This window comes from Crocodylus porosus, unplaced genomic scaffold (genome assembly GCF_001723895.1).
Source record: "Crocodylus porosus isolate Cpor-Errol unplaced genomic scaffold, CroPor_comp1, whole genome shotgun sequence".
In the NCBI taxonomy this organism is placed as follows: domain Eukaryota; kingdom Metazoa; phylum Chordata; order Crocodylia; family Crocodylidae; genus Crocodylus; species Crocodylus porosus.
The window spans coordinates 82,951,390-82,978,691 of NW_017728931.1; the positions used below are offsets into that span (position 1 = coordinate 82,951,390).

Below are 27,302 nucleotides of genomic sequence, written 5' to 3' on the forward strand. Positions count from 1 at the left end.
GACAAGCCGCCCATGGTTCCATCCCACTCCCCACCCTGGCCCCGGATCCCATGTACCACCCTGGCTGGGCAGCACCCCCAGTCCCTGTCCCACTCACTCACTCACTATGGCGGCCTTGGTCTGCCCCTTCCCTCCCCATACCCTTTCCCCTCCAGAGACTTAACTGCAAGGAGCTGCTCTCCATGCTGACCTGGCTGTTTACTGGCCATAGGCATGCATGCAGCCACGCACATGAATATAGCACCCCTTGAGTCCCACTCCCAGCAGCTCCAAGCAGGACCCCTTGCAGGCAAGAATGCTGTCCACCTGCAAGGGGAAACCCGCCATTTCCTGAGGAAACCCAGACACCCAAGGGGCCCCTGGAGCCTGTGCAATAATCCGCATCTGGAGAGGAGAAAACAGGGCACAACAGACAACCAACAGAACAAGATGGTCCACGAGCACATCACAGCCCAGATGGTGGCTCAAGGGCACTACCAGAACTGGCAGCAGATCCACACTAAAGTCAAGTGCATGAAGTTGCAGTATATTCAGGGTATGGGCACCAACAAGGTCTTGGGTGCTGAAAGAACTGTGGTCCCCTTCTACAAGGAGTTTTCAAGCATCCTTGAGGAGGACCATCCTTTTGCTCTCCACCACACCATGCACTGAACACACACAGGCCTAATGCAGCATGATAACAATGAAAATGATGGTGGAGTTCTGTCTCCACCACCTGCTACCAAAAAAGCCATGGCGGAGCACAAGGATGTCGGCTCAGTGGACTTGGTCCCCACCCAGACTCAAACACAGGATGGACAAGATGGGGACAGCTTGGACAAGACACTCATCAAGCAGGTGGACATGGGCAACCTAGACCAACTACAAGTACGTTTCAGCAGGAACTCCAGGGAAAAGATTACTGGTGGGGTGCTTGGACCTCTGGAGGTGGCGCATAGCTGAGTGGTGACTCAGGACTCAGGAAGTTCTTAGGTGTGGGATTGGCAATCAATACACACTGCTCCCTCACCCCTGTAATTTACCAGAAGACTGTGGGCATTGTGTTCAGCACAATGCAGACGAGATGAGAATTAGTGGCCGGTGCTTACACTGTGGCAATTGTACATAGGTCAGTGGCACATTAAGGCTTGAGGAGCCAGTTATGGCACCTAGTGGCTGGGCCAGTTATTATTAACCCTAGTTAAGGGTTAATCCATACATGCAAAATGATAAGTGGAAACCCAGTCTACCTGCCTCACCCCACAGACCACCCTACTTAGAAACGGCAGCTCACAGCCAGCCCCTTCCCTGTTTCTGGACATCCCACATGCACTGGGGTACTTTGATGGGCTTCAAGGGGCCAATGTCCCCCTGGTCCACACATATTGGTAGATGCTGGTTGAAATCTGCATGCCAGTATCTAGGGTGGGCTTAGCAGAGCTCCCCCTGCAACACCAGGGTCCAGCCCTTGGACAGCATTTTGGGGTACTAATAGAAACGCACTGTTTAAAGCATTTATTTAGGTGCACCTGAGCACAATCAGAGGGGTGACTGAGGGGGCAAATCTCTGAGAGGAGGGACATGTAGAATAAACCATAACCCCAGGTCAACCTGCATCCTCACTCTCCAAAGACACTGGTGGTATGGCTGGTGGTAGTCCCATATGCTCCTCTGTGGTGGCCAGGTGCAGATGAGTCTGCTGCTGGGGAACACTGTCATCACTGTCACTTCAGCTGTCTCTGTCACCCCACCGATACTAGATGGAGCCACTTTGGGTGGCAGTGAAAGTTGTCATCTTTTGGGATTCCAGGTCCTCTTCATAGCTCAGGGTTGCAGTGACAGTGGGCTCAGAGCATTCAGGCAGAGCACAGGACTGGGCATCATTCTTCAAGAGAGCTTTGTAGGGTGTGGAGGAGGGCAAGATTATCCTAGTTCAATATGAGAATGATCACTGCTTTTACTGCTAGGATGCTTGGCAGAGCTATGAAGCAGTAATACAGAAGTAGAAAAGTTTCCAAAGTCTCAGCGTACATTCCATGGAATCACTACTCCTTCCAGGGAGCCATCACAAATAGTTATGCTCTTCCATGTCTCTAGGACCAGTGCTGGCACAAAAGCTTGCAGAAGTACCAGGGCCCTAGTAGTAGGGTTGCCACCTGCAAGCTCAAAAAGATCTGTGCTGCCGAAACATTCTTGCCAGGGAGATACCAACCAGAGAAGTGATGTGCTGAGACAGGGACAGACAAGATAATGTAGTAGGAAGGTGCCTTTCTAATGGGTGATCCCCACCCACCTGTGGGCAACTGTGGGGAGGGAAGAGTTTGGGGGAGATGGTAGCTAGCTGAAAGTAGATATCTGAGAGATTGCTTACCATGGTACAGTTCTCCTCTCATCCTGCTTACTCATGGAAGTGAGCAGGGAGAGTAAAACACACTGGCTTTCCCTCATAATATCTTAGAAGCTGGTAGCAATTTCAAGGTCTGCCCTGCTGTCAGTGTAGTGTTGTCTGTGCACCTGTCAAGACTGTATGTGTGGGAATTCCAGGATTGACACAAATTATCTGCTAACCATGGAAGTACACTCAAAGTCACTTCTATTTTGTTCAGTCCTCTGAGTTTGCTCTGGCCTGGGAGAGCTCTGGAAGTTCCAGCACTGATGCTGCTCTAAGGACATGAAAGGGCAGTCCCACTCAGACAATATCCTGTAACCAAAACACCAGCAGGACCAGCAAGATCAGATGCTGGAGGAGTTCATGGAATCCTTCACATGGAGAGCTGATGCCACTGAGAGCTGGCTTGCTGCCCATGAGCACCAGCATGTTTGGTCAGAGGAGCTGCTAAGAAGTGTTCAGCAGACTTTCGTGGCTTAGGACCACCAGTTCCTGGAACAGATGCAGAGGCTCAGAGATGGTCCAGGAATTGGCCCTCCAGATCCATGCATGCCTCCAGTCTGTTGCAGACTCATGTAGTCCTTCCTGGACAGGATGGCTACTGCTGCTGCAGAGTATGTTTATGTCATGACTATAGGGCTGCAAACACCTATAGTCACCTACCCTCCCACACCCAACCACAGGCAATGGCACCAGTCTAACACCAGCCTGGGCTACCATGAAGACTGGCTGCCTCCCATACATCCTCCCACACCCTTTCCTGGCCAGCAACTGCCTCAAAATGGCCAGTGGAGCAGGGGGAGGCTGGTTAGGCACACTGTGCATACCACCCCGTACTCCAACCACGCTGGCCAGTCAGAACCGTATACCTGCTGGCATGGCTGGGTGCCAAGCAGGGAGTGGAGGTCTGGGCAGCAGGTCTAGGCTATGGCAGGGGCAGCCTTTCCCTTTTCTGAAACAACAGGAGGTGACAGCACCCCAGCAGTAGGGAGGCAGCACCACAGAAAGGTACCTGAACTCCAATGATGAGACAGAAGGATGTACCCTGGCACTGTCTGCCCCCATCCAGCTCCTCAGCAGTGTGGAATTGGATCTACCCATGCAGCTGTCAAGCTCTATGGAGCCATCCAGCTTTGACTGGGGTGGGAGCATACTCCTATGCCACAGCACTCCCAGGGACCCTCACAGCCAGCAAGGAGACCTGTAGATAAAGGATTTGGATGGACCTGAAAGTACCCCACTCATCTCAGTTTGCACAGTGTTAATTTAAGCTTATCACAGTTGCTTGTGAGATGGTTTTTGTTTTCAAGTGTTTATTTTAAGTGTATTTGAAGAAATAAAGCTTTCACAGTTATGAAATTTGTTTTTTGTGTGCTTCTGGTCCAGGCCACCACTCAAGTCATTTTCAACCCCAACCCACCCAGCCTCTGTTCCCCACCTCCCAGCCAACCTTCATGAACTCCCAGCTCAGGACCCAGTTCCTGAGTTTCCCCCTCCCAGCCAGCTCTTGCAAACTCCCAGTGCAGGACCTCAGTTCCCCCATCAGTTTTCCAGCGTGCCCAATCTTTTTTCTCCCTCTCCAGGTCCCCCACCCTGCCCTGCTCCAGTCCTTCACAACAGGGAGCATTAAGGCAAAAGTTAATGTGAAAGATGTGTACTGAGATGTTTTGGAGAAGCACATTAAAAGGTACAGCACAGTGAATGAAGGACTGACAATCACTTAGAGGTCCCCTGTGCCCCCCTTCCATCTGGCAGAACATTGTCCCAGAAAGGAGTTGACCAAGGCTTCCCTGATCAGAACAGCCTGGAGGTGGTTCTGTCTGGGATGTTCAGCCAGGAGCTCTTCTGGGTACCATCCAGAGCACCAGGGGCTCTCCTCCATATGTGTCGGTCCAAAACTGGCCTAATTTCCAGGAAGGCTTTTCCTCTCACTTTGCATATGTTGTCAAGGATGCATACAGGGGCCACAAAGCTAGGAATGTTCCTCAGCCTAAGTTCAAGTTGAACCCGTAGGGACCTCCAGCACACCTTTAGGTGCCCAAAGACATGCACCACCACCATCTGGCACCTGCTCAGCCAGTATTTGAAAAACTCCTTTTTATGGTTCAGCTGGCTGCTGTATGGCTTTATGAAACAGGGGAGCAGCAGATAGGCTGCGTCCCCGATGATCAAGGGAGTAACAGGCAGCCAAGTTCATGGTGGGAGCTCTCACAGTAAACTCTAGCTTGACCATTACCAGAAACCAGGGTTCCTGAATATGCAGGTATTGTGTCCCTGGCCCAACCACCCAAAATTGATGTTAGTGAAGTTCCCCTGGAGGTCCATGACTCCTTGCAGTATACCAGAAAAGACCCCCCTTGCAATTTATGTAATCTGAGGTACAAATGAGGGGGGCACAGAATGGGTATGTGTTTCCCACTGCTGGTGCCCATGTGATTTGGAGAGCCCATCTGTTCAAACCCAGCAATGACTTCCTGTGGGTCCCCAAGCCAGAGGAACTGAGGCCCTGGCTTCTTCAAGTCTGACATCATATATTTCACACACAACTGTTGTTGCTGTTGTGCAACCCCATGCTAGCTGGTTGGTGATGGAACAGAGGCTGTCAGTGTTTTGCCAACTTCCAAATCACCAAGGCTATGCACCTCTTGACAGACATAGGGTGCCAGTGCTCAATGTCTTGGCACGGCAGCAGGGAGCCAGCTCGGTGTAAAGGTCCACACGTGCTATGGAACATACTAAAGTTCTGCCACTGCTGCTCATCATCCCAGTTATCAAGCACAAGTTGCTCCCACCAGTCCAAACCCACCAGCAGTGTCCAGCAGCAACAAGGTGGCATTTGATACTAGGCCTGCAACACCCTGGCTTGTACAGCATCATGTTGTCCTTCCTGCAAGTGGGCCAGCATGATGCCAATGGCAGCATCATGGTCTTCAAAGTAGCACCTCACCAGGGCCAAGAGCTTGAGCCACAAGATCATCAAGTGTCTGTGGATTAGAGAAGCCAAGGCAAGGATTCACTCAGTTCCACCACTCATCATCTCCATAAGGTCTCTGGAGATTCCTGGGATTGTCCTTGGGACAGTTGGTCAAGGTGAGATTGGCACTGGTGCCCTCAGCAAGACAGGCAGTCATTCAGTGCTTTACTCTATGTTAATCTGTTTTTGGCTGCCATCATAAAATTGGGGAAAAGTCATTCTAGCATGGTATGCTGCGATGCCTGCTTGCTAGGTCTCTGGTGACAAAGTACAAGCTGTGCATGTTAGGGTTTGTAGTAAACATTACCTTGAGCCTGCTCAGGACACGTTCTAACATTAATCACACGACGTTCCAAGATTTATCACATACTAAGTGTCCTGTGTGACAAGACCCATATTACTCCTGGGGGATTCTGTGACTAAATAGTCATCTATCTTTCACTTCTTGAGCCTGAGTATGAGGCATGGTCACACAACAGAGACAGTACTCTTAGGGGCATGTAAGTGTCTATCGTGCCAGTGTCTTCCAGCCTATATTTGGTTATGTGAAGGTAAGCTTCTCCTTCTTGTGCTTAGTTTATTGAGATGGATGCTGCAAAATTTCTGATGGCTATTGGAAGAAATTGAAATGTTCTCATTGGTAGTCTGTTTCTGTAGTGGTGTCATAAAAGACACTGTTTTTGTTTCCTTTAAAAGAACTCCTTTATGGGAGAAGAGAAGATCCCAAGACATATATGTCATAAAGCCACAGCATTCATATCTGCTGCTGCCTGGGCCCTGGGTCATTGTTTCTAGCTATTCCTAGCTAGTCAGAAAGGGCCCCCAGTAAAGGAAGTAGGGAAAACCAAGGAGCAATTTTGTGGGAAAGGGGAGGCTTTGTTGTGGCTAAGAGGTGGCCACACAAAAAATAATGTTTTTCTATTTCTCTGTTTGAAATGGTATTTGTTTAAGCATATATTCTCTATAATGAATAGCAGCTCTGCATTGTATACAAAGAGAAAAACATTTCCAAAAAAAATCCTAGAATATAATGTTGAAACAAAGACAAAAAGCCTTTACTCTTATTACTACTATTGCAAACAGCTTCACATTTAAAACCATACATTCTATTTCATACATTGACAGTCTATGTAGATAGTATATTTAAATTTAACTTCTCTTCCAGTTTGCTTGCTTTTGCTTGAGGACCTCAAATTTCACTCCTGCACAACAGTAAAACTAAGAGTAGAATTTTTTTCACTTTCTCTACTTGCCAGTTCACCCAGAAGTTCCTATTGACTTCAAAGTGTTGGAGTTTTGTAAGTGAGGAAAGAATATTGTCTATAATTTTAAAAGCTTACCTGTAGTTCTATTTAGTCCTTTCTTATTATTTCAGTAAGGAAATTTATCTAAGGGTAAATCTGTACATTTCCAGCTGATCATACATTCCACCTGACTACAATATTAGGGGGGGGGAATTGCACAAAACTTTCTAAAAATTATTCAGAATCAGTTTTCAGCATTTCCATGGGCTGCATGAGTATCTCATGCAGACAGGTGCATCCGCATTTATATGTATTCAACTGTTCACAGCAAAATTAAAATAGTCTTTGTAAACTCTGTAAATATTTAAACTTTGAACTCAACTTAGTGCTTGCTGTTCAGGAGATTGACCGGACCAAAAGAAGGTTGTACATCTTCCCTGAATCCAGTTAAGGTGTCATTGCATTTCTTGGTAAAGGCATTCAGGGCCAGCAGAGAACTGGGACCACTGTTGACAGACTTTAGCAATTAAGGAAGGATTTTTCAGACGCACTGTTACTCTCTTCGGCCAACTATCATTCAGAATATTCCAATTTGAGTTAAGGGTGCTGATAATGTTATGATGTGACACATCTCAGAGTATTGATAGACTTCTTTAATACTTACCCTTCTGAGAACTGACCTGGGTATAGTGAAAAAGACTGCACAGGTAGTTAGTCCCTTCTCAGTAATAAATAAAGATCAGATGACCATCCTAATTTTGTTAGAGCTGCGTGCTGCTCTTAGTAGCGCTGATCACAAGACATTGTTGGCTTGCTTTAATGAAAGTAGACAGGGCCACTCCTCTGTGGCTTCATTCTTATCTATGAGAGATCTTTGAGCAATTGCTCTTCAGCCCTGAGGGCTTATTTTTGTGTGGTCCCAGAGGGTTCCAATTTGTGCTGCCTCCTGCTCAATGGTATAGGATGTTTTAGAATGCTGATGATACCCAGATGTATTTCTCTTAGCTATACAACCTAGCCAATGCTGCCAAGTGCCTAATAGTATGTGGTAGATATTTGGGATGTGAGTGAGGGTTGGATGATGATATGTGAGCATTGTCCAGGCATCCAGCCTGGAGAATGATTCCTTCATTTGCAATCCATGACATTGTCATTTTAATAGTAATTAGATTAATGTATAATGGTTAATGCGATACACCTAATACCTCCAGCCATACATTAAATCAACCCAGAAACTGAAGCTTGTCCTGCTGAGTAAGTGGCATATCTCACGAGAAGCGTAGCACTCATGCTCCAGGTTATGTACTGACTGACTGTTTATTTCTATATACACTATTGGATTCTATGTTATTCCTTACCCCATAGAACAGCACAGAGGACTAGAATATCAGTGTCAAGCATAAATCATACTTACATGAATGTAACTAATTATATGATGCCAGTTGTATTTGTAGATAAAATGTTGTTGATTTCCTATGGGGAATTTTTTAGCTGAGCTTTCATCTGAATCAGAATTTTCCTACTGGTCCACACATATTGGTAGATAATTGTCTCAATTTTGATAATTGTTGCCATCTATTTTTCCCTGGTCTGTGAATAGGATGTATTGGTATGGTGGGAACTGGCATTATAACTGAAAATGTTCATATCTGATTAATGATGTTATATTTTTTATGAAGCTGAATGCCCAGGAGGGTGCAGAAATGGAGGTTTTTGCAATGAAAGGCATGTGTGTGAATGTCCAGATGGATTTTATGGACCTCACTGTGAGAAAGGTAACTAAAAAGTTCCCTCAATATTTTTTCCTCAATAGTTCTGATACAAGAGCAGTTACTACATGGTACTCTTTGCAGTTGGAATGTCCTCTTTCACGTGTAGCTAGATATCTGAATATATTAAATCCAAACACATATGTGAACTACCATTAGGAGCTGAGGGCTAATCAAAACATCAATTGCTTAATGAAAATGCCGACTTGTAAACAAAAAAGAAATCCTTCAGTGAGCAGCTATTTTTCAATGGAAAAAAAAAAAATCACCAACAGTTAAGAGTCCCCTAATCGCGAAAAACAATCTGGCAAGAGATTAAATGAAATCCTTCTACTAATGAAGACTAGCTGGAAAACACAGTGCAGCATTCTGGTTGTTTTGCATTTGTTGTTTGAAGATAATATCTAATGTAGATGCTGAAGCTGTGTCTCAAGCAGCTGGACAATAGAAAGGAAAATACTTAGGGAAGATACTCCCTTTTTATTCCATTAGTTGAGAGGGGCCATTTTGGGTAGTGGAAGGTATTGAATGATGGGTGAAGTGCTGCATATACTTGTTGATTTTCTTCATGCTTCCCACTGCCTTTCCTGTGAGTGCTCCAGAGAGCTCCAGGAAAAGGTAGAGCCTCTAGCAACAAGACACCCCCACAGCCTCATCTCACTTAGTTCTGCAGGTATCCCTGGAAAGTTAATTATGGCAATAATGAATAATGAATAATAATGAATTGAACCCCCGCTCCATGACATCTCCCCAAAAGCTGGATTATGTTGTAACCACAATGGGATGGCCTAGACCAGGGGTTGGCAACCCCCGACACGTGCTGAGAGCATGGCACGCGAGATCATTTTCCTTGGCATGCATTGGGGCCGGGGAGGCAGCAGTTGTTTGCAGCCCCCCAGCTGCAGCCAACCCCAGCTCTGGGGAGCTGCAGCCAGCCAGGAGCTTGGGCTGCTGCCAGCAGGTAGCTGGCATGCTGCAAGCCCTGCTGGGCGGAGCCCGGGCTCCGTGGCTATCAGCCGCTGCCCAGAGCCGGGGCCGGCTGCAACCGGGAGGCTACAAACAGCTGCTGGCTTCCCGGCCCTGGCCCCAGTGGGTGCAGTGCCGGTACCTGCTGCCTTCCTGGAGTCTGGAGCCGGGGTGAAAGGGCAGCAGCTGTTTGTAGCCCTCTAGCTGCAGCCAACCGCAGCTCTGGGGAGCTGCTGATAGCCACGGAGCCCGGGCTGCTCCCGTGGAAGCCCTGCTGCAAGCAGCCCGGGCTGTCAGCAGCTACCCAGGACCTGGGCCAGCTGCAAACACCTGCTGCCTCCCGGCCCCGGCCCGGCCCGGCCCCGGGGAGGCAGCGCATATCGGCAGTGCTCCCCGCTGTGCTGCCCTCGCCGCCGCTCCTGCAAAGCAGTGCCGGCATCTGGCACTGCGGGGCACAGCAGGGGGCACAGAGAGCTGCCGGCTCCGGCTCCCCGCTGCCCTGCAGGCGGGGGCACAGCCGCGCACACGGGGGAGCCGGAGCCGGCAGCTCTCTGCGCCCCGCACTGCGCGGTCCCGGCGCCGCTTTGCGGAAGCGGCGAGGGCAGCACGGCGGGGAGCGCTGCCGGTTCGTGCGGCCGAGGCGGCAGAGGTCTGCAGCTGCCCCAGGTCCTGGGCAGCTGCTGACAGCCACAGAGCCTGGGCTCGGGGGCAGGGGCTTTGGGTGGGGGCAAGGGGCACAAGGAGGGCATCCTGCTATGTACCCCCTGCCCGCATTTTGTTTTTCTGGCATGCCAGCACTCCCGCATCTTCCAAGGTAGGCGTTGTGGGGGGTTTCAGCAATCCGGCCAAAAAACATTGCCTACCCCTGGCCTAGACTTTGCGAGATGGACCTAATCCATAGACGCAAGTGACTGAGCGTTTGGCTGGTTCTTCACCAAAACAACTGAAGAATTTACAGGAGTCCAAAACAGTCAGTTTGTAGCCTCCAGTTTGGGAGTAATTTGAATACGGAGCAATTTTTGGTCTAAATATTTACAATTTAAGATTAAAACATCAGTCATTTTTCAAATTTCTTGCATTCTTCAAATGTCAGCCCTCCTAATATACTAATAGGCATAGTTTACCAGAACACGTTTGGTATTATATTGTAGCACACTTGGTACGGTCACCAGAAGGTTGTTTTGTTGTGAATGTTCAATTATAATATACAATCCTATAGTCATTTTTGGTAAGTTTCCCAGTAATTTGCATTCACTCTCTCCAAATTAGCTCTATGTGCACCCCGCTGCATGAATGGTGGACTCTGTGTTACACCTGGTTTGTGCATCTGCCCACCTGGATTCTATGGCATCAACTGTGATAAAGGTAACTGTAGAATTGAAAGCTGTAAGTTGCGTATTTAAAACTACCTATTGCTACCTTTCTGTGCTGTGCTCAACTGTCCCTCATGTAATTTTCTTCTCAGTGGTGGGCAGAGGGTGTTGGAGTGTTAGGCGAATAATCAGCTTAAAGTCATAATCTTAAAGGTTGTTTAATACCGTCTGTAAAGAAACTTGAGAACCTTACCTGAGCCTGGAAGCTTCAATAGGACAGCAAGGGAGAGATAATAGGACACAGGCATAATACTTATAGAAAAATCATTCATATTCCTAGGAAAGTTGGTTACAAAAGGTAAGAGAAAGCAAATGCAATAGCACTGTGTTTAACTATTTGTACCTATGCTATACACTTGGAAACAGTTATATTATAATCTTGACAAAATGTCACAGATTGCAGAAAGCACAACTGTCTCCCTACATATCATCTATGGCAGTGATTCTCACTTGGGGTGCCACAGCACACTGTGGTGCTGTGAGCTCCTTTTAAAGGTGCTGTGCAATATTAACACTGTTAGGTATGCAAACACCTACACATTATTGGCAAGATAATATGTATTCCTATTTGAAATCTCTCAGTTTATCAAAAGTATTCTGACCTGTTGTGGCCTTTCTAAGTGCTTTGTAACAGACGTATTTCTTTATTAATTTTTTCATAGTCAAGAAATGAGTGAAAGCTGAGCACTCTCATTTTGAATGCCTTGAGTATAAAGGAGCTGAGAACCACTGATTTATGGTGTCTAACTCTTGTTGTTATATAGGAGGTCACAATTGTTTTATGTTTCCACAAATTATAGGACAGAAGTAAAAGGCTTAAATTGCAGTAAGGGAAATGTAGAAAGTTGTTCCTACTATCTAATGTAAATACTCCAGATATTCTGACTGGCATCAAACTGTTAGTTAGATTCATGTGAATCCCAGATGTTCAAGCACAAGCTTTATCTAATTTGGAGTATGACATGAAATGGGTTGGAGAGTAACTATGTGTGTGCATGTGTCTATCAGCCATTACAGGTCTGTTAGTGCATTTTACTATTCCTTTATAACCTACGTGGAAATATATTAATACAGCTATTTAAACATTACTTTACATAATTTTTGGCCAGGCAATGCAAAGTTGTACAGGTAAGGGTCAAAATAATTTACATCCAAAATTTAATTTTAATTTTATTTTGCTTTATTTCCTTTAGCTAACTGCACAACAGCCTGTTTCAATGGAGGGACCTGTTTCTATCTAGGAAAATGCATTTGTCCTTCTGGATTTGAAGGAGACCACTGTGAAATTAGTGAGTCTCCACATTACATTGTTTCACGTGACTTAAAGTGTGTTCTGTTTACAGTGTCTGAAAGATCAAGTGACACACGTCTGTGCTAGTTTACAGCTGAGGTTATCAAGTAGCAGGCTGGGGCCCTCAGAAGTCAATTCAGAATTGTGAATGCGTTCTTCCCCATTGTTTCTAACTGATGAGTTTTTAATCATTGTTTGGTCATTAAGGTACATTCTTAATTTCTTTTCATTTTTTTTCTTCTTCTAAGTACAATATGGGCACAGCAGTAGCCTGAGCACTCATGCACCACTGTCTGGTCATGCCAGTGTGGCAAATCTACATGGAGTGGATATTTTCAAAATACATAGCAATTCATACCTACACATGTGAGACTGGAACTAAGGCCATACATTCTGAAAGGGATATATGGAGATATCCATTGCTGTTGGAGGAGTTCAAGCAAAAAGGGCAGAGGACTGTTTAGGCTAAGAGCTTCAGCTTGCAGTATTAAGTTGCATTTATGTGGCAAGTTGAACATTCTTGTGCTCAACATCAAAAGGCTTACTATTTTCAGCAGCTTAGCATCAAAGCCATTCAGAATATTTTAGTCTGCAGTCAATCAAACTTGTTCTACATAAAGCTGGGGATGGAGGTGTGGCCAGTGCTGTACAAAACTGGGAGGTCAGCTGTCAGGCATTTGATCTCACTAAAAAGGACTCTCTCACAACTCTGAATTAATTTAGTCGTCCCCATTCCTAGAAAGAGTGTCAGTGTTTTGGTTTGGAAAATATACACACACATTATACTTTTTGCACTGTATGTCCACTAACAAATTTCAGTGCTGAATATCCCTCTTACTCATGTAAGCAAGCTCAGCAGTTTCAGTGGGACTATCCACATGAGCAAGGTGAGGGGTTTGGTTTTGTATATGTATGATTTTTTTTCTTAGCTTGTCTCACATCCATATAGTCATGCACTCCATGAAATAAATGCACCTCTCGGTACATGAAATTTAACCCCCCAAATCCCACACAACACAGGCAAATAAAGTGCAACAAACAGTTCAACAAACACTTATCAGAAGATAAGTAAATAACTAGGCAAATAAGAAAAAGGATCAAAACATGGCACAGTATGTCAATTCTTGACCATATTGATAGGCAGGTACAGTCTGGGAAACATTTTCTACTGTTTTATGCTTTATGGATTGCTAGTTCTGAAACAGCTGCAAAATCAGCAACAGCAGTAAGGTTGTGTTGTTGTTATGTAAATAAATATGTGTTCTTCCAGCACAGTGATGGTACAAGTATCTGTTCCTTACAAGCTAATTATTTGGAAAAAAAAAATCAGACTTAGTCTAAGGTTTAACTCCATGGATTTTCACGGTATTTGCACCTGTTGCCATCAAGTCTGAATCCAACACTGATAATCTAATTTCTTCCCTCATTCCAGACAAATCACATAAGAAGTCCCATAATGTCAAATGAAAATGGTCAGTTTAACTCAGAGCTTGAGGAATGTGTACCCTTTGTCAGCAGCCTTTTAAAAAAAATTATAAAACCATATAGTAGAAAACATAAAAGGCTATTTCAGTTAATCAGCCACTAACAGGGTATAAGAATCTTTGCATTTCTAAAACCTCCAACTATTGAAAATCAAATCTCTGATCTGATATCCTAAAATGATTCATCCTTGTAAAAACACAGTATTCAGTTACCTGGTAATAGGTACAGTCACAGTTCAATCAGTCTAGAATGCAACTGTCTTAAACAGGACCCCCTGAGTCATGCCTCCTTTTTTGTTTTAAAATTGTATCTTGCCACATGTTCATTCCTCAAAGGCTGGGACCATATTCACATTTTTTCCTTAAACTTTTGTTGTTCTACCAGTAATGCATCTTTGCCAGAGGTAGCAGCAGCTCTAATACACCCTGACCTCTGGGCCAGTACAGACATTACATTTTTACTGGTGTAAGTGATCAGAAACTGGTCTATACCCATAACAGAACAGAAGTTCAGCACACACAGACTGGTTTAAAAATGGCAGAACCCAGTTTAAGATTTGCCCTCCCCTCAACTGGCCAAAGGGTGGTGCTCCATTCGCTAGTGATCTAAACTATGCTGCATACAGAAGACCACATAACTTAGACTGAGATTTGCTTCAGGCTTTTTGAATGTCTGTACCTAGCCCTGGATTTTAACCAGTGTGTCAGCTAACTCGATTCAGGGCTTATGTAGTCTTCTCCCTCAAAAACTTTGGTATACGTGCAGGTTTATTTACATGAGTAAACATGAAGGCTGGGTACAGACATTCAAAAAGCTTGAGGCAGTATCTAAGTTATGCAATTTTCTGTAAGCATCTTAGTTTAGATTAGTAGCGAAAACACACATTTGCCCTTTGGTGGGGTGGGGGAGTGAGGAGGAGGTGAGGAAATCTTAGACCAGTTACATGGTTCTTACATTTTTAAACCAGCCGAACTTCCGTTCTCTAACAGGTATAGACCAGTTTCCAATCACTTATACCAGTAAAAGTGTAATGTCTGTACCTGGCTAAAGTGGCTTAAAATAAAATCCAAGCAGTAAATCAATTCCAAGAAAAGAGGACCAAAATATATTGGGACTTAAGCTGGGAATACATGGAGTTCAATGGGAAGGAGTAAAATTAGGCACAACCAGTCTGTAGGGCTGGGCTCATGATTGCTTAAATACTGCCCGTCTGCCTGAACCGTACCAGCAGGAGCAGTGGGAGACTGAGGAAAAAATGCTAGTCAAGGCTTATAAACATCAGAAGAAAAAAACCCTCGTTCTGTTTTCTTAGATCCAGAGCCAGCTACATTCAGTCATGGAGGTCTTGGAATAAGCAGGGGGAGAAAAGCTTTGCAATAGGCAGAAAGCCATCTTTAGAGAATTGCAAAGATATTTTTTTTTTTTATATATTGTTTAAAGATTTTGAGTGCTCCTCTAACAGTGGAGTCACTAAGACTCCTGGGAAATTTACTAACCTTAATTCACAATACTAACAAGCAGTTGCTAAGCCTTCCAGGTTTCTTCTTACTATAGTTATATTTTGCCTCTAATTAGTGTTTCAGTCTGAGCCTAGAGTATAGTATTTTTTTATTATTTCCTCTCCATCTTTCACCAATTGTTCTGTCACTTTTTCCATTTCCCTCTCTTAGATTCTGTTCCACCAACAGATCTGTGGATAGCATTTAGCCTTTGCTCTGTTCCATAAAAATATTTTAGCCCACAGTTAATCGAACAGGGCTGGGGCCAAATGCATCCTTGGTGTAACATAGTACAGTCTGAAAGATCACAACATTTTTCTTACATTCTCCACATTTCAAACTGAGAATGAGGATAGATGGCCTCCAGATTTCCTGAGCAATTTACCCTTCAGCCAGTAATTGCTTTAAGTGCAAATGTTTGTAAATCAGAATGACTAAAAGTGTTCACTTTCCCTGCACTTCTGCAGAGAAACTGTACTGATGTGGCAGCTTTCCTCAGCAGGACTGTTTATAGACTAGTAATGAAGTTTGGTTCTGGGCTGCTACAATCTATATATTAGAGAAAAATGTTCCATTTGTATTTGACAACATATGCATGCATCTCAGTAGTTTGGGGTTTTGACAGCTGGGGAGGGGGTTTTAGCATCTAGAGGGTCACTTTGTAATGATGAAATTAGCCCTTTAACTGGGTATTATTGCTACAGTAAATCAGCAGAGAAATAGTTAACAGGGTTGATATTTTATGTGCAAGTACAGCACACAGAGTAATTCCCAAAAAAGTGAAATGAGGCAGTTCTCTGTTCCTGTTTCAGGCTGTCTGCAAACTCTGCCAAATATTAATACTAGCATGGACAGGAAACTATTTTATCACCCCAAACAAGCTTTTGAAAAATCCCATTTTACCCCAGGAGCTTTCAAATTTTCATTGATAAAATGTGAGAGTAAGAAACCAAAAAACTTCTGGGGTGCAGCACTCACTTGGGATATAGAAGACCCGAGTCAAATCTCCGACATGGAGCATGCACATGAATCTGACTCTCCCCCGAAGTGGGTATGTGCCCCAGCTACTGGATATTCATCCTGGCTATTTGCATATTCCCACAAGAAGCTTTGTTTTACACAATTTACTGTTTTCCAGAAAGAAAAACAAAACAAAACTGTTTCATTGAAAAATTCTCAACCAGCTCTTAATTTAACATTGGTTAAATTGGTCTCCTTTCCAAGCTTTTCTTCACTACTGTGAGACCGAGAAACTTTTTAAAAGTGAAAATTGAGTTTGTGGAGCAGTGTGGAATGGGTCTTGTAGCAAATTCTACAAAACCATGGTATCCCTGGGCTCAGCCTGTTTATGTCCCACACTGAACATTTGTTCAGTTTTTGAGGAGCTCTGTTGTTTAAAATCTCCCCCATGTCCTTCTTTATCTTCCAAGTAAACAAGGGCTGCGTGCTGCTCAGCTGCCTGCAGTCCATATCAATACTCCCTGTTATTAACTGCAGAAAGCTGGTCTCTCTCCTGGGCAGGTATGGGGACAGGGACAGTTCTGAGAAATGGCAGACTGTATTTCCACAATCACAGTGGTATAAGTGCACCCAAAACCTGTATCGAAACATAGCCCTTGGCCATGCTCATTTCTGGCCTCAGTTTCATGCTACCTACATGCTCACATGAATCTTTGAAAAAGCAGAGCTTATCTGTGCCTAGAAGAGTTCACCTCCACCAAATCCATACTGTGCAGAAAAGATTCTTGATCAACATGGTCCACCAAGTTTTTCACAAACAGTGTTTAAAACAGTGACCTTCCTCTCTCCCTCTGTAATTATTTTTGAACAAAAATGGAATATTAACATAACTGTTTTCACACTTCCTGTTCTAGGCAAATGTCATCAGCCATGTCGAAATGGAGGCAAATGTACTGGTAAAAATAAATGCAAGTGCTCCAAAGGTTACCAAGGAGATCTTTGTTCCAAGCGTAAGTTCTAAATCCACTCCATCAATCCTTATAAGTTCAATAACATAGCAACACAGTATATAGTTTAGTAATATCAGTATGTTGCATGCTGCCAGGTTTGTTCAAGTTAATTTACTTCCTGGACATGCTTTATACAGTACAGGTAAAGGAGCAGTGCAACAAAAACTTATTTTTAAAACTTTTCAACATTATGAGCTTCTTTAAAGCAATAACACATCAGTATTAATATCATCAGGCATGTGTTACAAGATAATAAAACTTAAAGACCTTGTAATATTACAATCTTACTGGAAATCTGCCTTTTATGAACACAACTATAGTCTACCTAATCTCTTCTTACTTATTCTGGTGTAAATCCATTGATTTCAAGTGTGTCAGTCCTGATTTGCACTAGAATGAGAGCGAGCTGAATCAGGTCTTTTACTTCAGTATTGGTACAAGTAATTTTCAGAACTTGGTACACAGTCAATTTACAATTACAGATTCACAGCTAAAGCTCTGGCCTATGCCAAAACTAGCATATTCCAAAGACTAACTGGAAAAGAATTGGGTAACTGTCTCTGAATGGAATATCAAGAAAGTGATAAATGTATGCTCCCCCTTGATTGCAGCAGTCTGTGAACCTGGCTGTGGATTGTATGGAACCTGTGTTGAACCTAATAAATGCCAGTGCAAAGAAGGCTGGCATGGAAGGCACTGCAACAAGAGTAAGTGAGAATACATACTGGGCTCTCTAACAAGTTTTCAGCTGTGGGCAAATGACTAGTTCAAAGCTATAGGATAATCACTAATGAAAACAGTCCCTTCAGCTAATATTCCGTTCATTAAAAAAAAAAAAAGGCACAAGAATAATTCATTATCCCAAACATTTTCAGTATGTGCTATATTAAGCTGCATAATAATAACAACAATGAATAAAACAGAAATCTACTCTATTTACATTAATCTATTAGGAATTCTAAAAACGGATACTAGCACAATTTCTGAATGACCTGGCTTATATTCTGCCCATAAGGTAGAACTGCTTCAGAGCCTTCCAAGGCTCCCATTGACTTCAATGGACTTTGGATCAGAAAATTAGAATATTGGAGATACATTTACAAAAAACAACCTGTATGGGTTTCTAGAGATGATTGACAGTTTGGGGAAAAAAGGGAAATTTTGAAATGGCAGAAATATTTTGAAGAGCATTTATGTAAAATTCCACCCTGCCCAAGGGTCAACAGCTGGGGATGGAGTAAATGAACATATGAGGTCCCTTCCAGCCCCACTTTCTTATGAGCCTATATGTAGACACATGCTGATTTGATGGAGTTAAACTAGTGGTGAATTTTTACTTGGATTCTCCAAAATTTATCATCAATAATGAACAATTATAAAAACAAGATTTTTTTATATATGGCATGCAGCCATATATATATATATGGCTGCATGCATCCAAGTGATAAATTCAAAGTCAGCTTTACATGTTGGCAAACATTACTTTAATAACAAATTATTAAGACAGATTTCTGACATGGGTAGAGCTAGAATTTTGAAAAGGGGGAGACAGGTGGTAGGGTGTATCACTGCATATAACACAACACATTTTTTGTAGGTAAAAATAAACTAGAACAGGGGTTAGCAACCCCCAGCACATGCTAGAGTGCGACTTAAGAAGCCATTTTACTTTGTAAATGCCACAGCCGGCCCAGGTTCTTGGCAAGCCGCTTCCACTGGCCACGGAGCCTGGGCTGCTCACAGTAGGCAATGGAGAGGCTACGAGCAGTTGCTTCAGGGTCCGTGAAGCCTTGGCTCGGCACGGTGCCAGCAGTGGGTGCACATGCGCCTTGGGACTAGCGGTGGGGAAAGGACCAGGGATGTACTGCCACAATAAGGATCGGGCCCATCATGGCTTCCCCTCCATCCACCGCTGGCATGCCAACATCTTACAAGGCGAGATTTTGGGAGGTTTTGGCACTCTGCCCAAAAATGTCACTGACCCCTGAACTAGAAACTTTGCTAATACATGAGGGGCCTATGGTGATATTATTCAGTTTAAGATTGAAGCAAAAGCAAATGTAAGTTATTGAAATGTGCATTAATTTGCTATATCATACATTTGCCATTACATATTAAACCCCCCCAGCAAACTAGACACACAAATAATCAAGAGAGGCTGTTTCTTTGGTCCTGTTGTCATTAGAATTAGGTTTACATCTCTTTCAGATTCATAAAACACAAGCCTTCTTGAGCATCTTAACAGTGCAGCCAGTGCTTCACTGAAAGTTATTTCCTCATCTGAACTAACATTTAGCTAGAGTTAAAACAGCCTACAAGACTGTGAAATAGGAGCTATGTTACTAGTAGGGCTGTGTAAAGCTTCAGTTGCTGATTTGATTCAGAGGAGATTTGGCCTGATTCAGTAGCCAAATCTCCAAATCCGATTGAATCAGGAGACCCATTAATCTCTCTGAATCTAATTGGAAGCCTCTGATTCAGTTCAGAGAGATTCGACAATTCAGTCATAGATTCAGCTTTATATGTTTTTTCTATGTACCTCAAGGTACCAGGCGGCTCGTGAATGCTGAGAAGGTGGGGCAGATGAAGAGTCCTACAGGAGCGCAGGGGGGTCCCCAGGGTGCTTGGCGGTGGACCTAGAAATGGACTAGAAGTATTTCTGGTCCACTTCCAGGTCTGCCGCAGAGTGTGTGGGGATTCCCCTACCCCCTAGCTTGGCAACTGGTGCCTCCTGGGTCTGGGGGAGCACCCAAGGTCCCCCTGCAGCCGATCACCAACCCGGGAAACTGGGGGGGGGAAGGGAAGAGTGGTCTCCCGCGTGCTCAGCAGCAGACCTGGAAGTGGACTGAAAGTACATCTGGTCCACTTCCGGGTCTGCTGCCAAGCACGTGGGGGACTCCCCCGTGCTCCCATGAGACGCTCCATTTGCCCCACCATCTCAGCATTCACGAGCCGTGCCCGGTACCTTGAGGTATGTAGAAAAAACATATAAAATTGTGTCTGTGGCTGAATCACTGAATCTCTGAATCAGAATCAAATCTTCAGATTTAGCTGAATTGAATCAGGAGATTGATGTAAATCAGTGAATCGAATTACTGTCCCCCAAATCGGGCCAAATCCCAATGCGAATTGGATACTGCCCACTTTGCACACCCCTAATTACCAGTAACAGCCAACAGACAGCAGAACTGAGAAGAAAGAATAGCTCCATTAGTGGAGCATTAGTTGACACCACTGATTCATTAGCTAGAGGACCTATACATCATGTTAAAATGAATTAAAATAACTATGGATGTTTTTATAAAAGCACTAAAACAGTCTAACAGGAATAGGTTATACTGTAAAACTAAGATTCCGGAATCTGTTCTGTAGTTGGCTAGTATATTTGTTTGCCTATATATTCTCCTGTTAAAAAAAGGCATAAGTCTATTAGTAAATGTACTACATGCCTTATAGGCTTAAAAAAAAAAAAAGTGTATGGAAATCCATACCAGGTTTGATACCATCTTTCAGAAACACATCTGTAAAGTTCAGCCAGCAGCTAGCAAGTGAACTTTTTTCTTTATTGTGAATAAATATACACGCTACTGCCCCAAAAGAAGCAATTAACCATGCAAGTAAAATAAACTGCATAGTATGAAAGCTCTACCACCAGGATGCTGTACTTGAACACTAGTGTTAGCTCCAAGGCTTTGAAACCAACATTAATGAACATGTTGATTTAAAGAATGGACATTGTCCTGCAGTTTCTATGGAGGCAAAACTCTCACTGCATGGAGAGTTTTGCCAGCATAGAAACAACAAAAAGGGGCCCAGTATTAAGGGTCCAAGTAGAACTAAACTGGAGCTGAGGACACTTTGTACTGATCTGCATTTCACCTTCTACAAATAAAACCAAATCTCTCCCAGTCCAGAGAAGGGGCTCACACTTAATCTCAAAGAAAGGCAAGCTATGGTGATATCAGTGGCCTTGAAAAGTTATAAAAATACAGAGTTAAAAAAGAAAATGCTGAAAAAGAACACATTGAGGGAATGGCTTTGCAATAAAGCAGTCTCCTGAAGGAAAATTTGTAAAATAGAACACTAACTTAAGATTTGGATTTTCGAAGTCTTTTCCCCATTTGTAATCACATTTGTAAATAAAATAAGAAAGAGTTATAACATGAATACTTGTAATTCGCATTTTGTTTTCAACAACAAAGCTGCTGTGTCAGACAGGATTTATTTATTCTCCAGGTGTTTGTTGTTGCTATTCTATTTCTTGGTATTCTAAACAAAAAATATTTACATTGTTAACACTGACTCCCCACAGGTTGAAACTGATGGCCAATAACTAAACCAATAATTTGGTTTAAAGCTGGTCTCTAATGACTGTATATTACTCTCCATCCATCAAACATGAGTGGGACATGTGTGAAACCAGTTCTGTATTCTAGTCTTAAGTAAGGAAATAGTGCAGCGATCATGGGATAAGATCACCCTGCTCTAAAAGCCACAGAGTGCATCTTTTCATGATTAACTTCTGTCTCATGGCACCTCATTCTTTCATGTGGGGACTTGTGGGATGTGCATTAAAACCCTTATGTTCAAATGGGGAAAACGGTTTCTATTTGAAATATTAACAATGTACCAGCAGCCAGCTTTTGTAGTTTTCACTTGAACTGGATAATTTTTCAGGGTATGGAGCCAGCATTATGACTGCCCTGAGGCCAACAGGCACGAAGCAGAGACAGCACACACCTTCACCTAAAAAGGCTGAAGAGAGGCTTGTTCCACCCGAATCCAATTATATCTGGTGAACTCAGACATCTGAAACGTTTTATGTTACACAAAGTTCACAGCCTTCATTAACCTTTCATGTGTTGAATGTTAAAATGCTGTTCATTACAGTTAAGATTACTGGCCTGAATTTTATTAGCTTCATTATAAACCACTGAGCTGATATTTACTATTCCTTTTAAGTTTTATAAATACGTCTTTAGCACGATTATATAGGCTTCTTGTTTCAGTGCTTTGGATGGTGTTTGTACTATATTTCAGTTACGTTTTAAACCTGTCTTCTTAATTATGTAGCTGCAAATATTTCCAAAATGTAAACAGCATCCCAGCAGAGAACTGTATAGATGCTAACCTGCATCAGTCCAGTGACTACAGAGGTAGTTTACCTAAGCATAAGTCAGGGTTATTTTTACTATTGTGCATTTAGACATTTTTATCTTAAAAAAGGATATAAAAAAATCTTAATTTAAAAAGAATGCATAACTCATTTCAATAATACTTTTGGTCTTTACAATTTTGCAGAGTGTTCTGTATTAACAATACATTACAGTAGTGCCATTCAAACAATATAATATATTGTAAACAAAGTAGATCTATAATGTATGGATTTTTTTGCATTGGCTTGAAGCAACATAATATATTGTAAACACAACAGCTCTTTTGTAATAAACCTTTTATACTGATTGTTACTGATAAAATAAAGATGCTGCTTTAGTTTTTCGAGTACCGATGGTTGTGGTATATTATAATTTCACCAGGAATGTGCTGCATCAACGTACTCCTTAGACCATCAGGATCCCTTCTAAATCGCAAGGAAGGGTTGGCATGATCTTCCTGCTTCCCTGTCCTTTGAGTCATTCCCAAAAGATCTTCCAACCTAACCCTGGGGCTCAGAATAAGACTTCCAAAGTTTTTGGAAGGAGATGGTTGTGACAAAGGCAAGTAATTCTGCAAAAATTGACTGGATCTCTCAACAGCATCTCAGCCTTTTTCCATTGCTATGGAATAGAAATATATTCTAGAGTGACTATCAATATACTCCATAGATCATTTTCAGGAACTAAATATAAACAGGTCTTAAAAATTGAACTTAAGACTAGTATTCTTGGCATATGCTTTCCTCCTAGTTCCATATTGACAACAAATTAACGGATACCTTTTTTTTCCTCTCTCCTTTTGCATTACACACACCTAGTTATACAGCTCAGTTCCATAGGCCAATGCCCAACCTTCAGACCAACGGGACCTGAGTTATATTTATTTTAAGACCCTGTGGCATCACTTTAGAAAATAAAGGGACCTCGGTGTGAGAATTTGGTCCAGTGGAGGAGAAGTACAAACAAAGCTTTAAAAACTTGCTGGTATCATAGTTGGTGCTTCTGCTCTGCTCAGCCAAAGGCCTTGGTGTGAGTTCTGGGTTTTAATTTGCTCCTTATCTTCCCTTGTATATGCTGCTTTTAGGAAGGAAAAGGCAAGTAAGTTGGATGATCCTAATGAGGTTTCTTTGCCTGGGGGGATGAAGTCCATGCATTTTCCTGTGCCCTTACAGTGAGCAGAACATGGATGTTTCATCCTGTGATGTGCAATGGTTCATAGTTTGTGATGTGACAGAGTTAGAAAACCCAGCCCCAAGCTACATACATTACAAGGAGAAGAATCATATTCTGGAAGAAATGAGGCCAGTTCTGCACTTTAATGACTGAAAACTAGGAGGAAAGCATATGCCAAGAATATTAGTCTTAAGTTCAGTTTTTAAGACCTGTTTATATTTAGTTCCTGATCTAAGGAGGATCTATGGAGTATATTGATAGTCACTCTAGAATATATTTCTATTCCATAGCAATGGAAAACTAGATGCAATTTTGGAAACAGATAAAATGATTCAACAGAAGGATTTGATTCACAATGGAAGAATGACAATTTCTGGGCATGACCCTGCACAGTTCTCATATATGCAACTCTTCCACAGGCTGAGCAAGCAGTTTTATCTGGATCAGAGAAAGTGAGAATGCCTCTATAGCCTGGCAGCTAGAGTGTTTCCATTCCTGCTCCATATTTATTTCTGCAACATGGAAAATCTACAGCAGAAGAGACTGACAAAGCTCTACCTCAGTATACCTCATAGCAGCACAATTAGGGCACTTGTCTAGAGCAGTAGTACTCAATGTTTTGGACCCTGCAGCCTGGATTGGGCCCTGAACACCAGGATTGGGCCCCATGCCATCTCCATGGGCCCCCACTTGGCTCCGTGCTGCTCCACACTACCCTTGACTGCCCATATGCCATCCAGCTCAGCCTTCATTGCTTAGCTGTGCAGTCTCACCCTGCTCAGCCCTGCACTGCTCTGTGCTGCCCCAGTTGGCCTCAAGTATTCAATCAAGTGTGTGGGGCCAAGCTATCTGGCTCACAGACTCTCCACAGGCCCAGAAATTCGACTGCAGGGGAGTATCAATTAGCTGCCACCAGTCCCCTACTTGCAAATTTTCAGGCCCACAGTTAGCCCTGCAGGCTAGACAACATAGTGCAGGGGGCTGGATCTAGTCTGTTGAGCACCCCTGATCTAAATGAAAAACCTGGGCTTGCAGCCTTCCCCCATATTAGGGGGGATGGGAACATGTATCTCCAATACTGCAAATGAATGCTGTAGCCAGAGGATTAGTGGATTTAAGGGGGCAGTACTTTGTTGATGGGCCATGGATTCCAGTTGGGAGCAGAGCACCTGGGTTAGACATGACAACCTTAAGTCCTCTTTGTGGACCCAATCCCTCCATGCTACAGGCAACCCTCCTTATCCAAGCTTACATCCCTGGCTCCAAAGCAGCCTTTCCAATTCCTTAAGGAAGATTTCTAGTAAAGTAAAAGGTTTCCTTTAAGAAATAATTGTCCACTGTACAGCACAGGTACAGGTAAAATTAAAATCCCATACGTGACCCCACCAGTGTGCTTTGGCCTCAAGCACAGCTAAAAGGGCCACCTGGGGGAGGGAGAGGATATTTCAAGCTGTCTCCATTTAGTCCTTGCCCTTTCAAAAATGACTCTTAAAATTCAGGCAGAATGAAAAAAATGATGCATGGTGATCACCAGGTCAACAAATATTGGGGCAAAGGTGTAGGGTGGGCAGTGAATGGTTTTTACAAGGGAGGAAAGAAGGACTGTGACAGAATCCAGGAAGGGGTGAAGTGTCTATGCCATAGCCCCTCTTCCCTCCCTCTTCCCCCTCCCAACAGAGCCTGCCATTTTAAAACACAGTGGTTTGATCCCTAAATGGCAAGAGATGTTCCAACACAGCTTCTCAAAGCTCAAGTATAAGCAGGAATGGCATTGTAAGGACTTCAGCATACAGTTTCAAGTCATCACCTCACTTAAACCTGGGAGCTGACCTGTTGCTGCTTTCCAAACAAACTACGAGGGGGTGGGGGGAGATGCTAAGGAGTAAGCCTCATGCTTGGGAAGGCATATGTTCTGCCATAGCTGCAATAAGTATTCTATACCTCTTTAATTAAAAATTCACAACCATATGTTTAATGGTACATAGGTGTCTGAAGATGAAGACGGGTGCATCATGGCACTTTCAAAAGCACCTACTTCCCTAACTCCTATTGATTTGTTTTTATGAGAGTTGGGCATCCGTCTCAATCTTTGAGTGCCCAAAATACTTTCAAAAACTGGACTTGTGTATTGTACAGTACAAAGCACTGGTACTCTTTACATAACATAAAAGCAATTACTCAATCCTTTCTTCCCCAGATGGTTTGCAAGATGTTGTACCCTAAACCTCTCAGTGGTTCAGAACCGACTATTTACTGTTCCTATACCTTAACTCAAACAATAATGCTTGGTGGGTATATGGGCAGGGGGAGGATGATAACTTTATGTCTATGAAGCAAAAATATTAGTGAGAGTTATTCTCTTTTAATATAAGGCTGGAGATCTGAAAGCTGCAAAGATTGTTAAAATGATAGAAGTCAGTCCAGCAAATGTGGATTGGTGGACAGCTAAAATAATCAAAAGAGCATAATATTGCAAGTATAAATCACTCAAAAATTCTGTCACTGCCATCCTCACCCCCACCACACCCACCCACTTTAGGACCTGGTGTTGATAGGGGACTTTAAAATTACCAGGACATCTGTTGGAAGGGAAACAGAGGTACATAGGCAGGCCCACAAGTTCTTAGATTGTGTCAGGGAGAACTTTTTGGAGCAGATGGAAAAGGAGCCAAGTGTTGTGGGTAGGATAGGGGTGCAGGGAGAGAGCTCTTCTCAATCTGCTGCTTATGAGTAGGAAGGAATTGCTGAACAAGATGATGATGAAAGTCAACTTGGGTGATAGTGACCCAATGATAGAGTGAAATGGATAGAGTTCAACACCTAAGGAAAGAAAGCAAGGAAGGAAGAATAGCAGCAGAATAAAGGCTCTGGACTTCAGAAAACAGACTTTGACAAACTTAGAAAACAGGTGAGCAAGGTACCATGGAAGGCAAGTTTCAGGGAAAGAGGAGAGCTTTTTTTAATGTTAAAAAGACCATATTAATAGTGCTAAAATAGGCTATCCCAGTGCAAAGAAAGGCTAAGAAGCATGGCAAGAGACCAGTCTGGTTAAACAATGAACTCTTCCATGAGCTGGAACTCAAAAAGGAGTTTTACAAGAAATGGAAACTTAGCCATGTTACTAGGGACGTATACAAGAGTATCATACAGGCAGGAAGAGAGGGGCAAGCAGAGAGAAATCTCAGGAAGGCCAAGGCATGAACTGAGATGCAACTAGTGAGGGATGTAGAAGGCAAGAAAAAAGCATGGTACAAGTATCTTGGAAATAAGAAGAAGATTAAGGAAAGTGTAGGTTGCTTACTGAACGTTTAAGACAGTCTAATAATGGATGGTGTAGAGAACAATGGCATAATTAATGGGGGTTTTTTACTTCAGTCTTCATAAGTAAGATCAGCTATTAAATAAGTGCAGTTGACAGCATAGCAAGGGGAGAAGCTAATCAGCTAGAGCTGGGGAAAAACAGGCTAGAGATAGAGAAACTAGACATTTTCAGGTCAGCATGGCTGGGTGAGATGCATCCTAGAACATTCAAGTAATTGACTGAGGCAATTTCAGAGCAATGGACTGTTAAGCTTTGAGAACTCATGGAGCCTGGACTACTGGAAAAGACAAAATATAGTGCTCATCTTTACGAAAGGGAAGGAGGAGGGTCTGGGAATTCTAGACCATTCAGTCTGACCTCAATACCTGGAGAGATTATGGAACCAGTCATCAACTATTGTATTTCTAAGTACCTAAAGAATAATGTGGGGTCTTGACAGATGGACTGTTTGAAGCTTTTCAAACACCTTTGAAGTGCTTCAAAGGGTAAGTCAGGCAGACATATGGTGCTCCAAAAATGCTCCTTTGAAGTGATCCAAAAATTGCAGAAGTGTTCCAAAACTAACCATGAAAGGAACAGGTACTGTTTAGAAGTTCAGGTTTCCCTCACTTTATGTACATGCATTCCTGTAAAACAGCGCATAACTTGATAAAGGGAACCCACTTTACAATGTAAAAAATAAGGTACATTCCAAGACCTCAACTGTACTGAC

The 27,302-nt window shown here is 43.1% G+C and overlaps 1 protein-coding gene across 3 annotated transcripts in view; it reads left to right on the forward strand.

The window, feature by feature from the left end:
- Positions 1-22,444, forward strand: part of WIF1 (WNT inhibitory factor 1) — an 81,894-nt gene extending 59,450 nt beyond the window's left edge. Inside the window, exons 5-10 of one of the 3 annotated variants that reach the window (XM_019543283.1) lie at positions 8,266-8,361; positions 10,591-10,686; positions 11,888-11,983; positions 16,844-16,939; positions 17,551-17,646; positions 21,617-22,444. In XM_019543283.1, coding sequence (XP_019398828.1) covers positions 8,266-8,361; positions 10,591-10,686; positions 11,888-11,983; positions 16,844-16,939; positions 17,551-17,646; positions 21,617-21,738 — 602 coding nt within the window. In that variant the 3' untranslated portion in view covers positions 21,739-22,444. The remainder of the gene's footprint in view (positions 1-8,265; positions 8,362-10,590; positions 10,687-11,887; positions 11,984-16,843; positions 16,940-17,550; positions 17,647-21,616) is intronic. The other 2 variants (XM_019543284.1, XM_019543285.1) reach the window with 2 other exon arrangements.
- Positions 22,445-27,302: the final 4,858 nt, after the last annotated feature.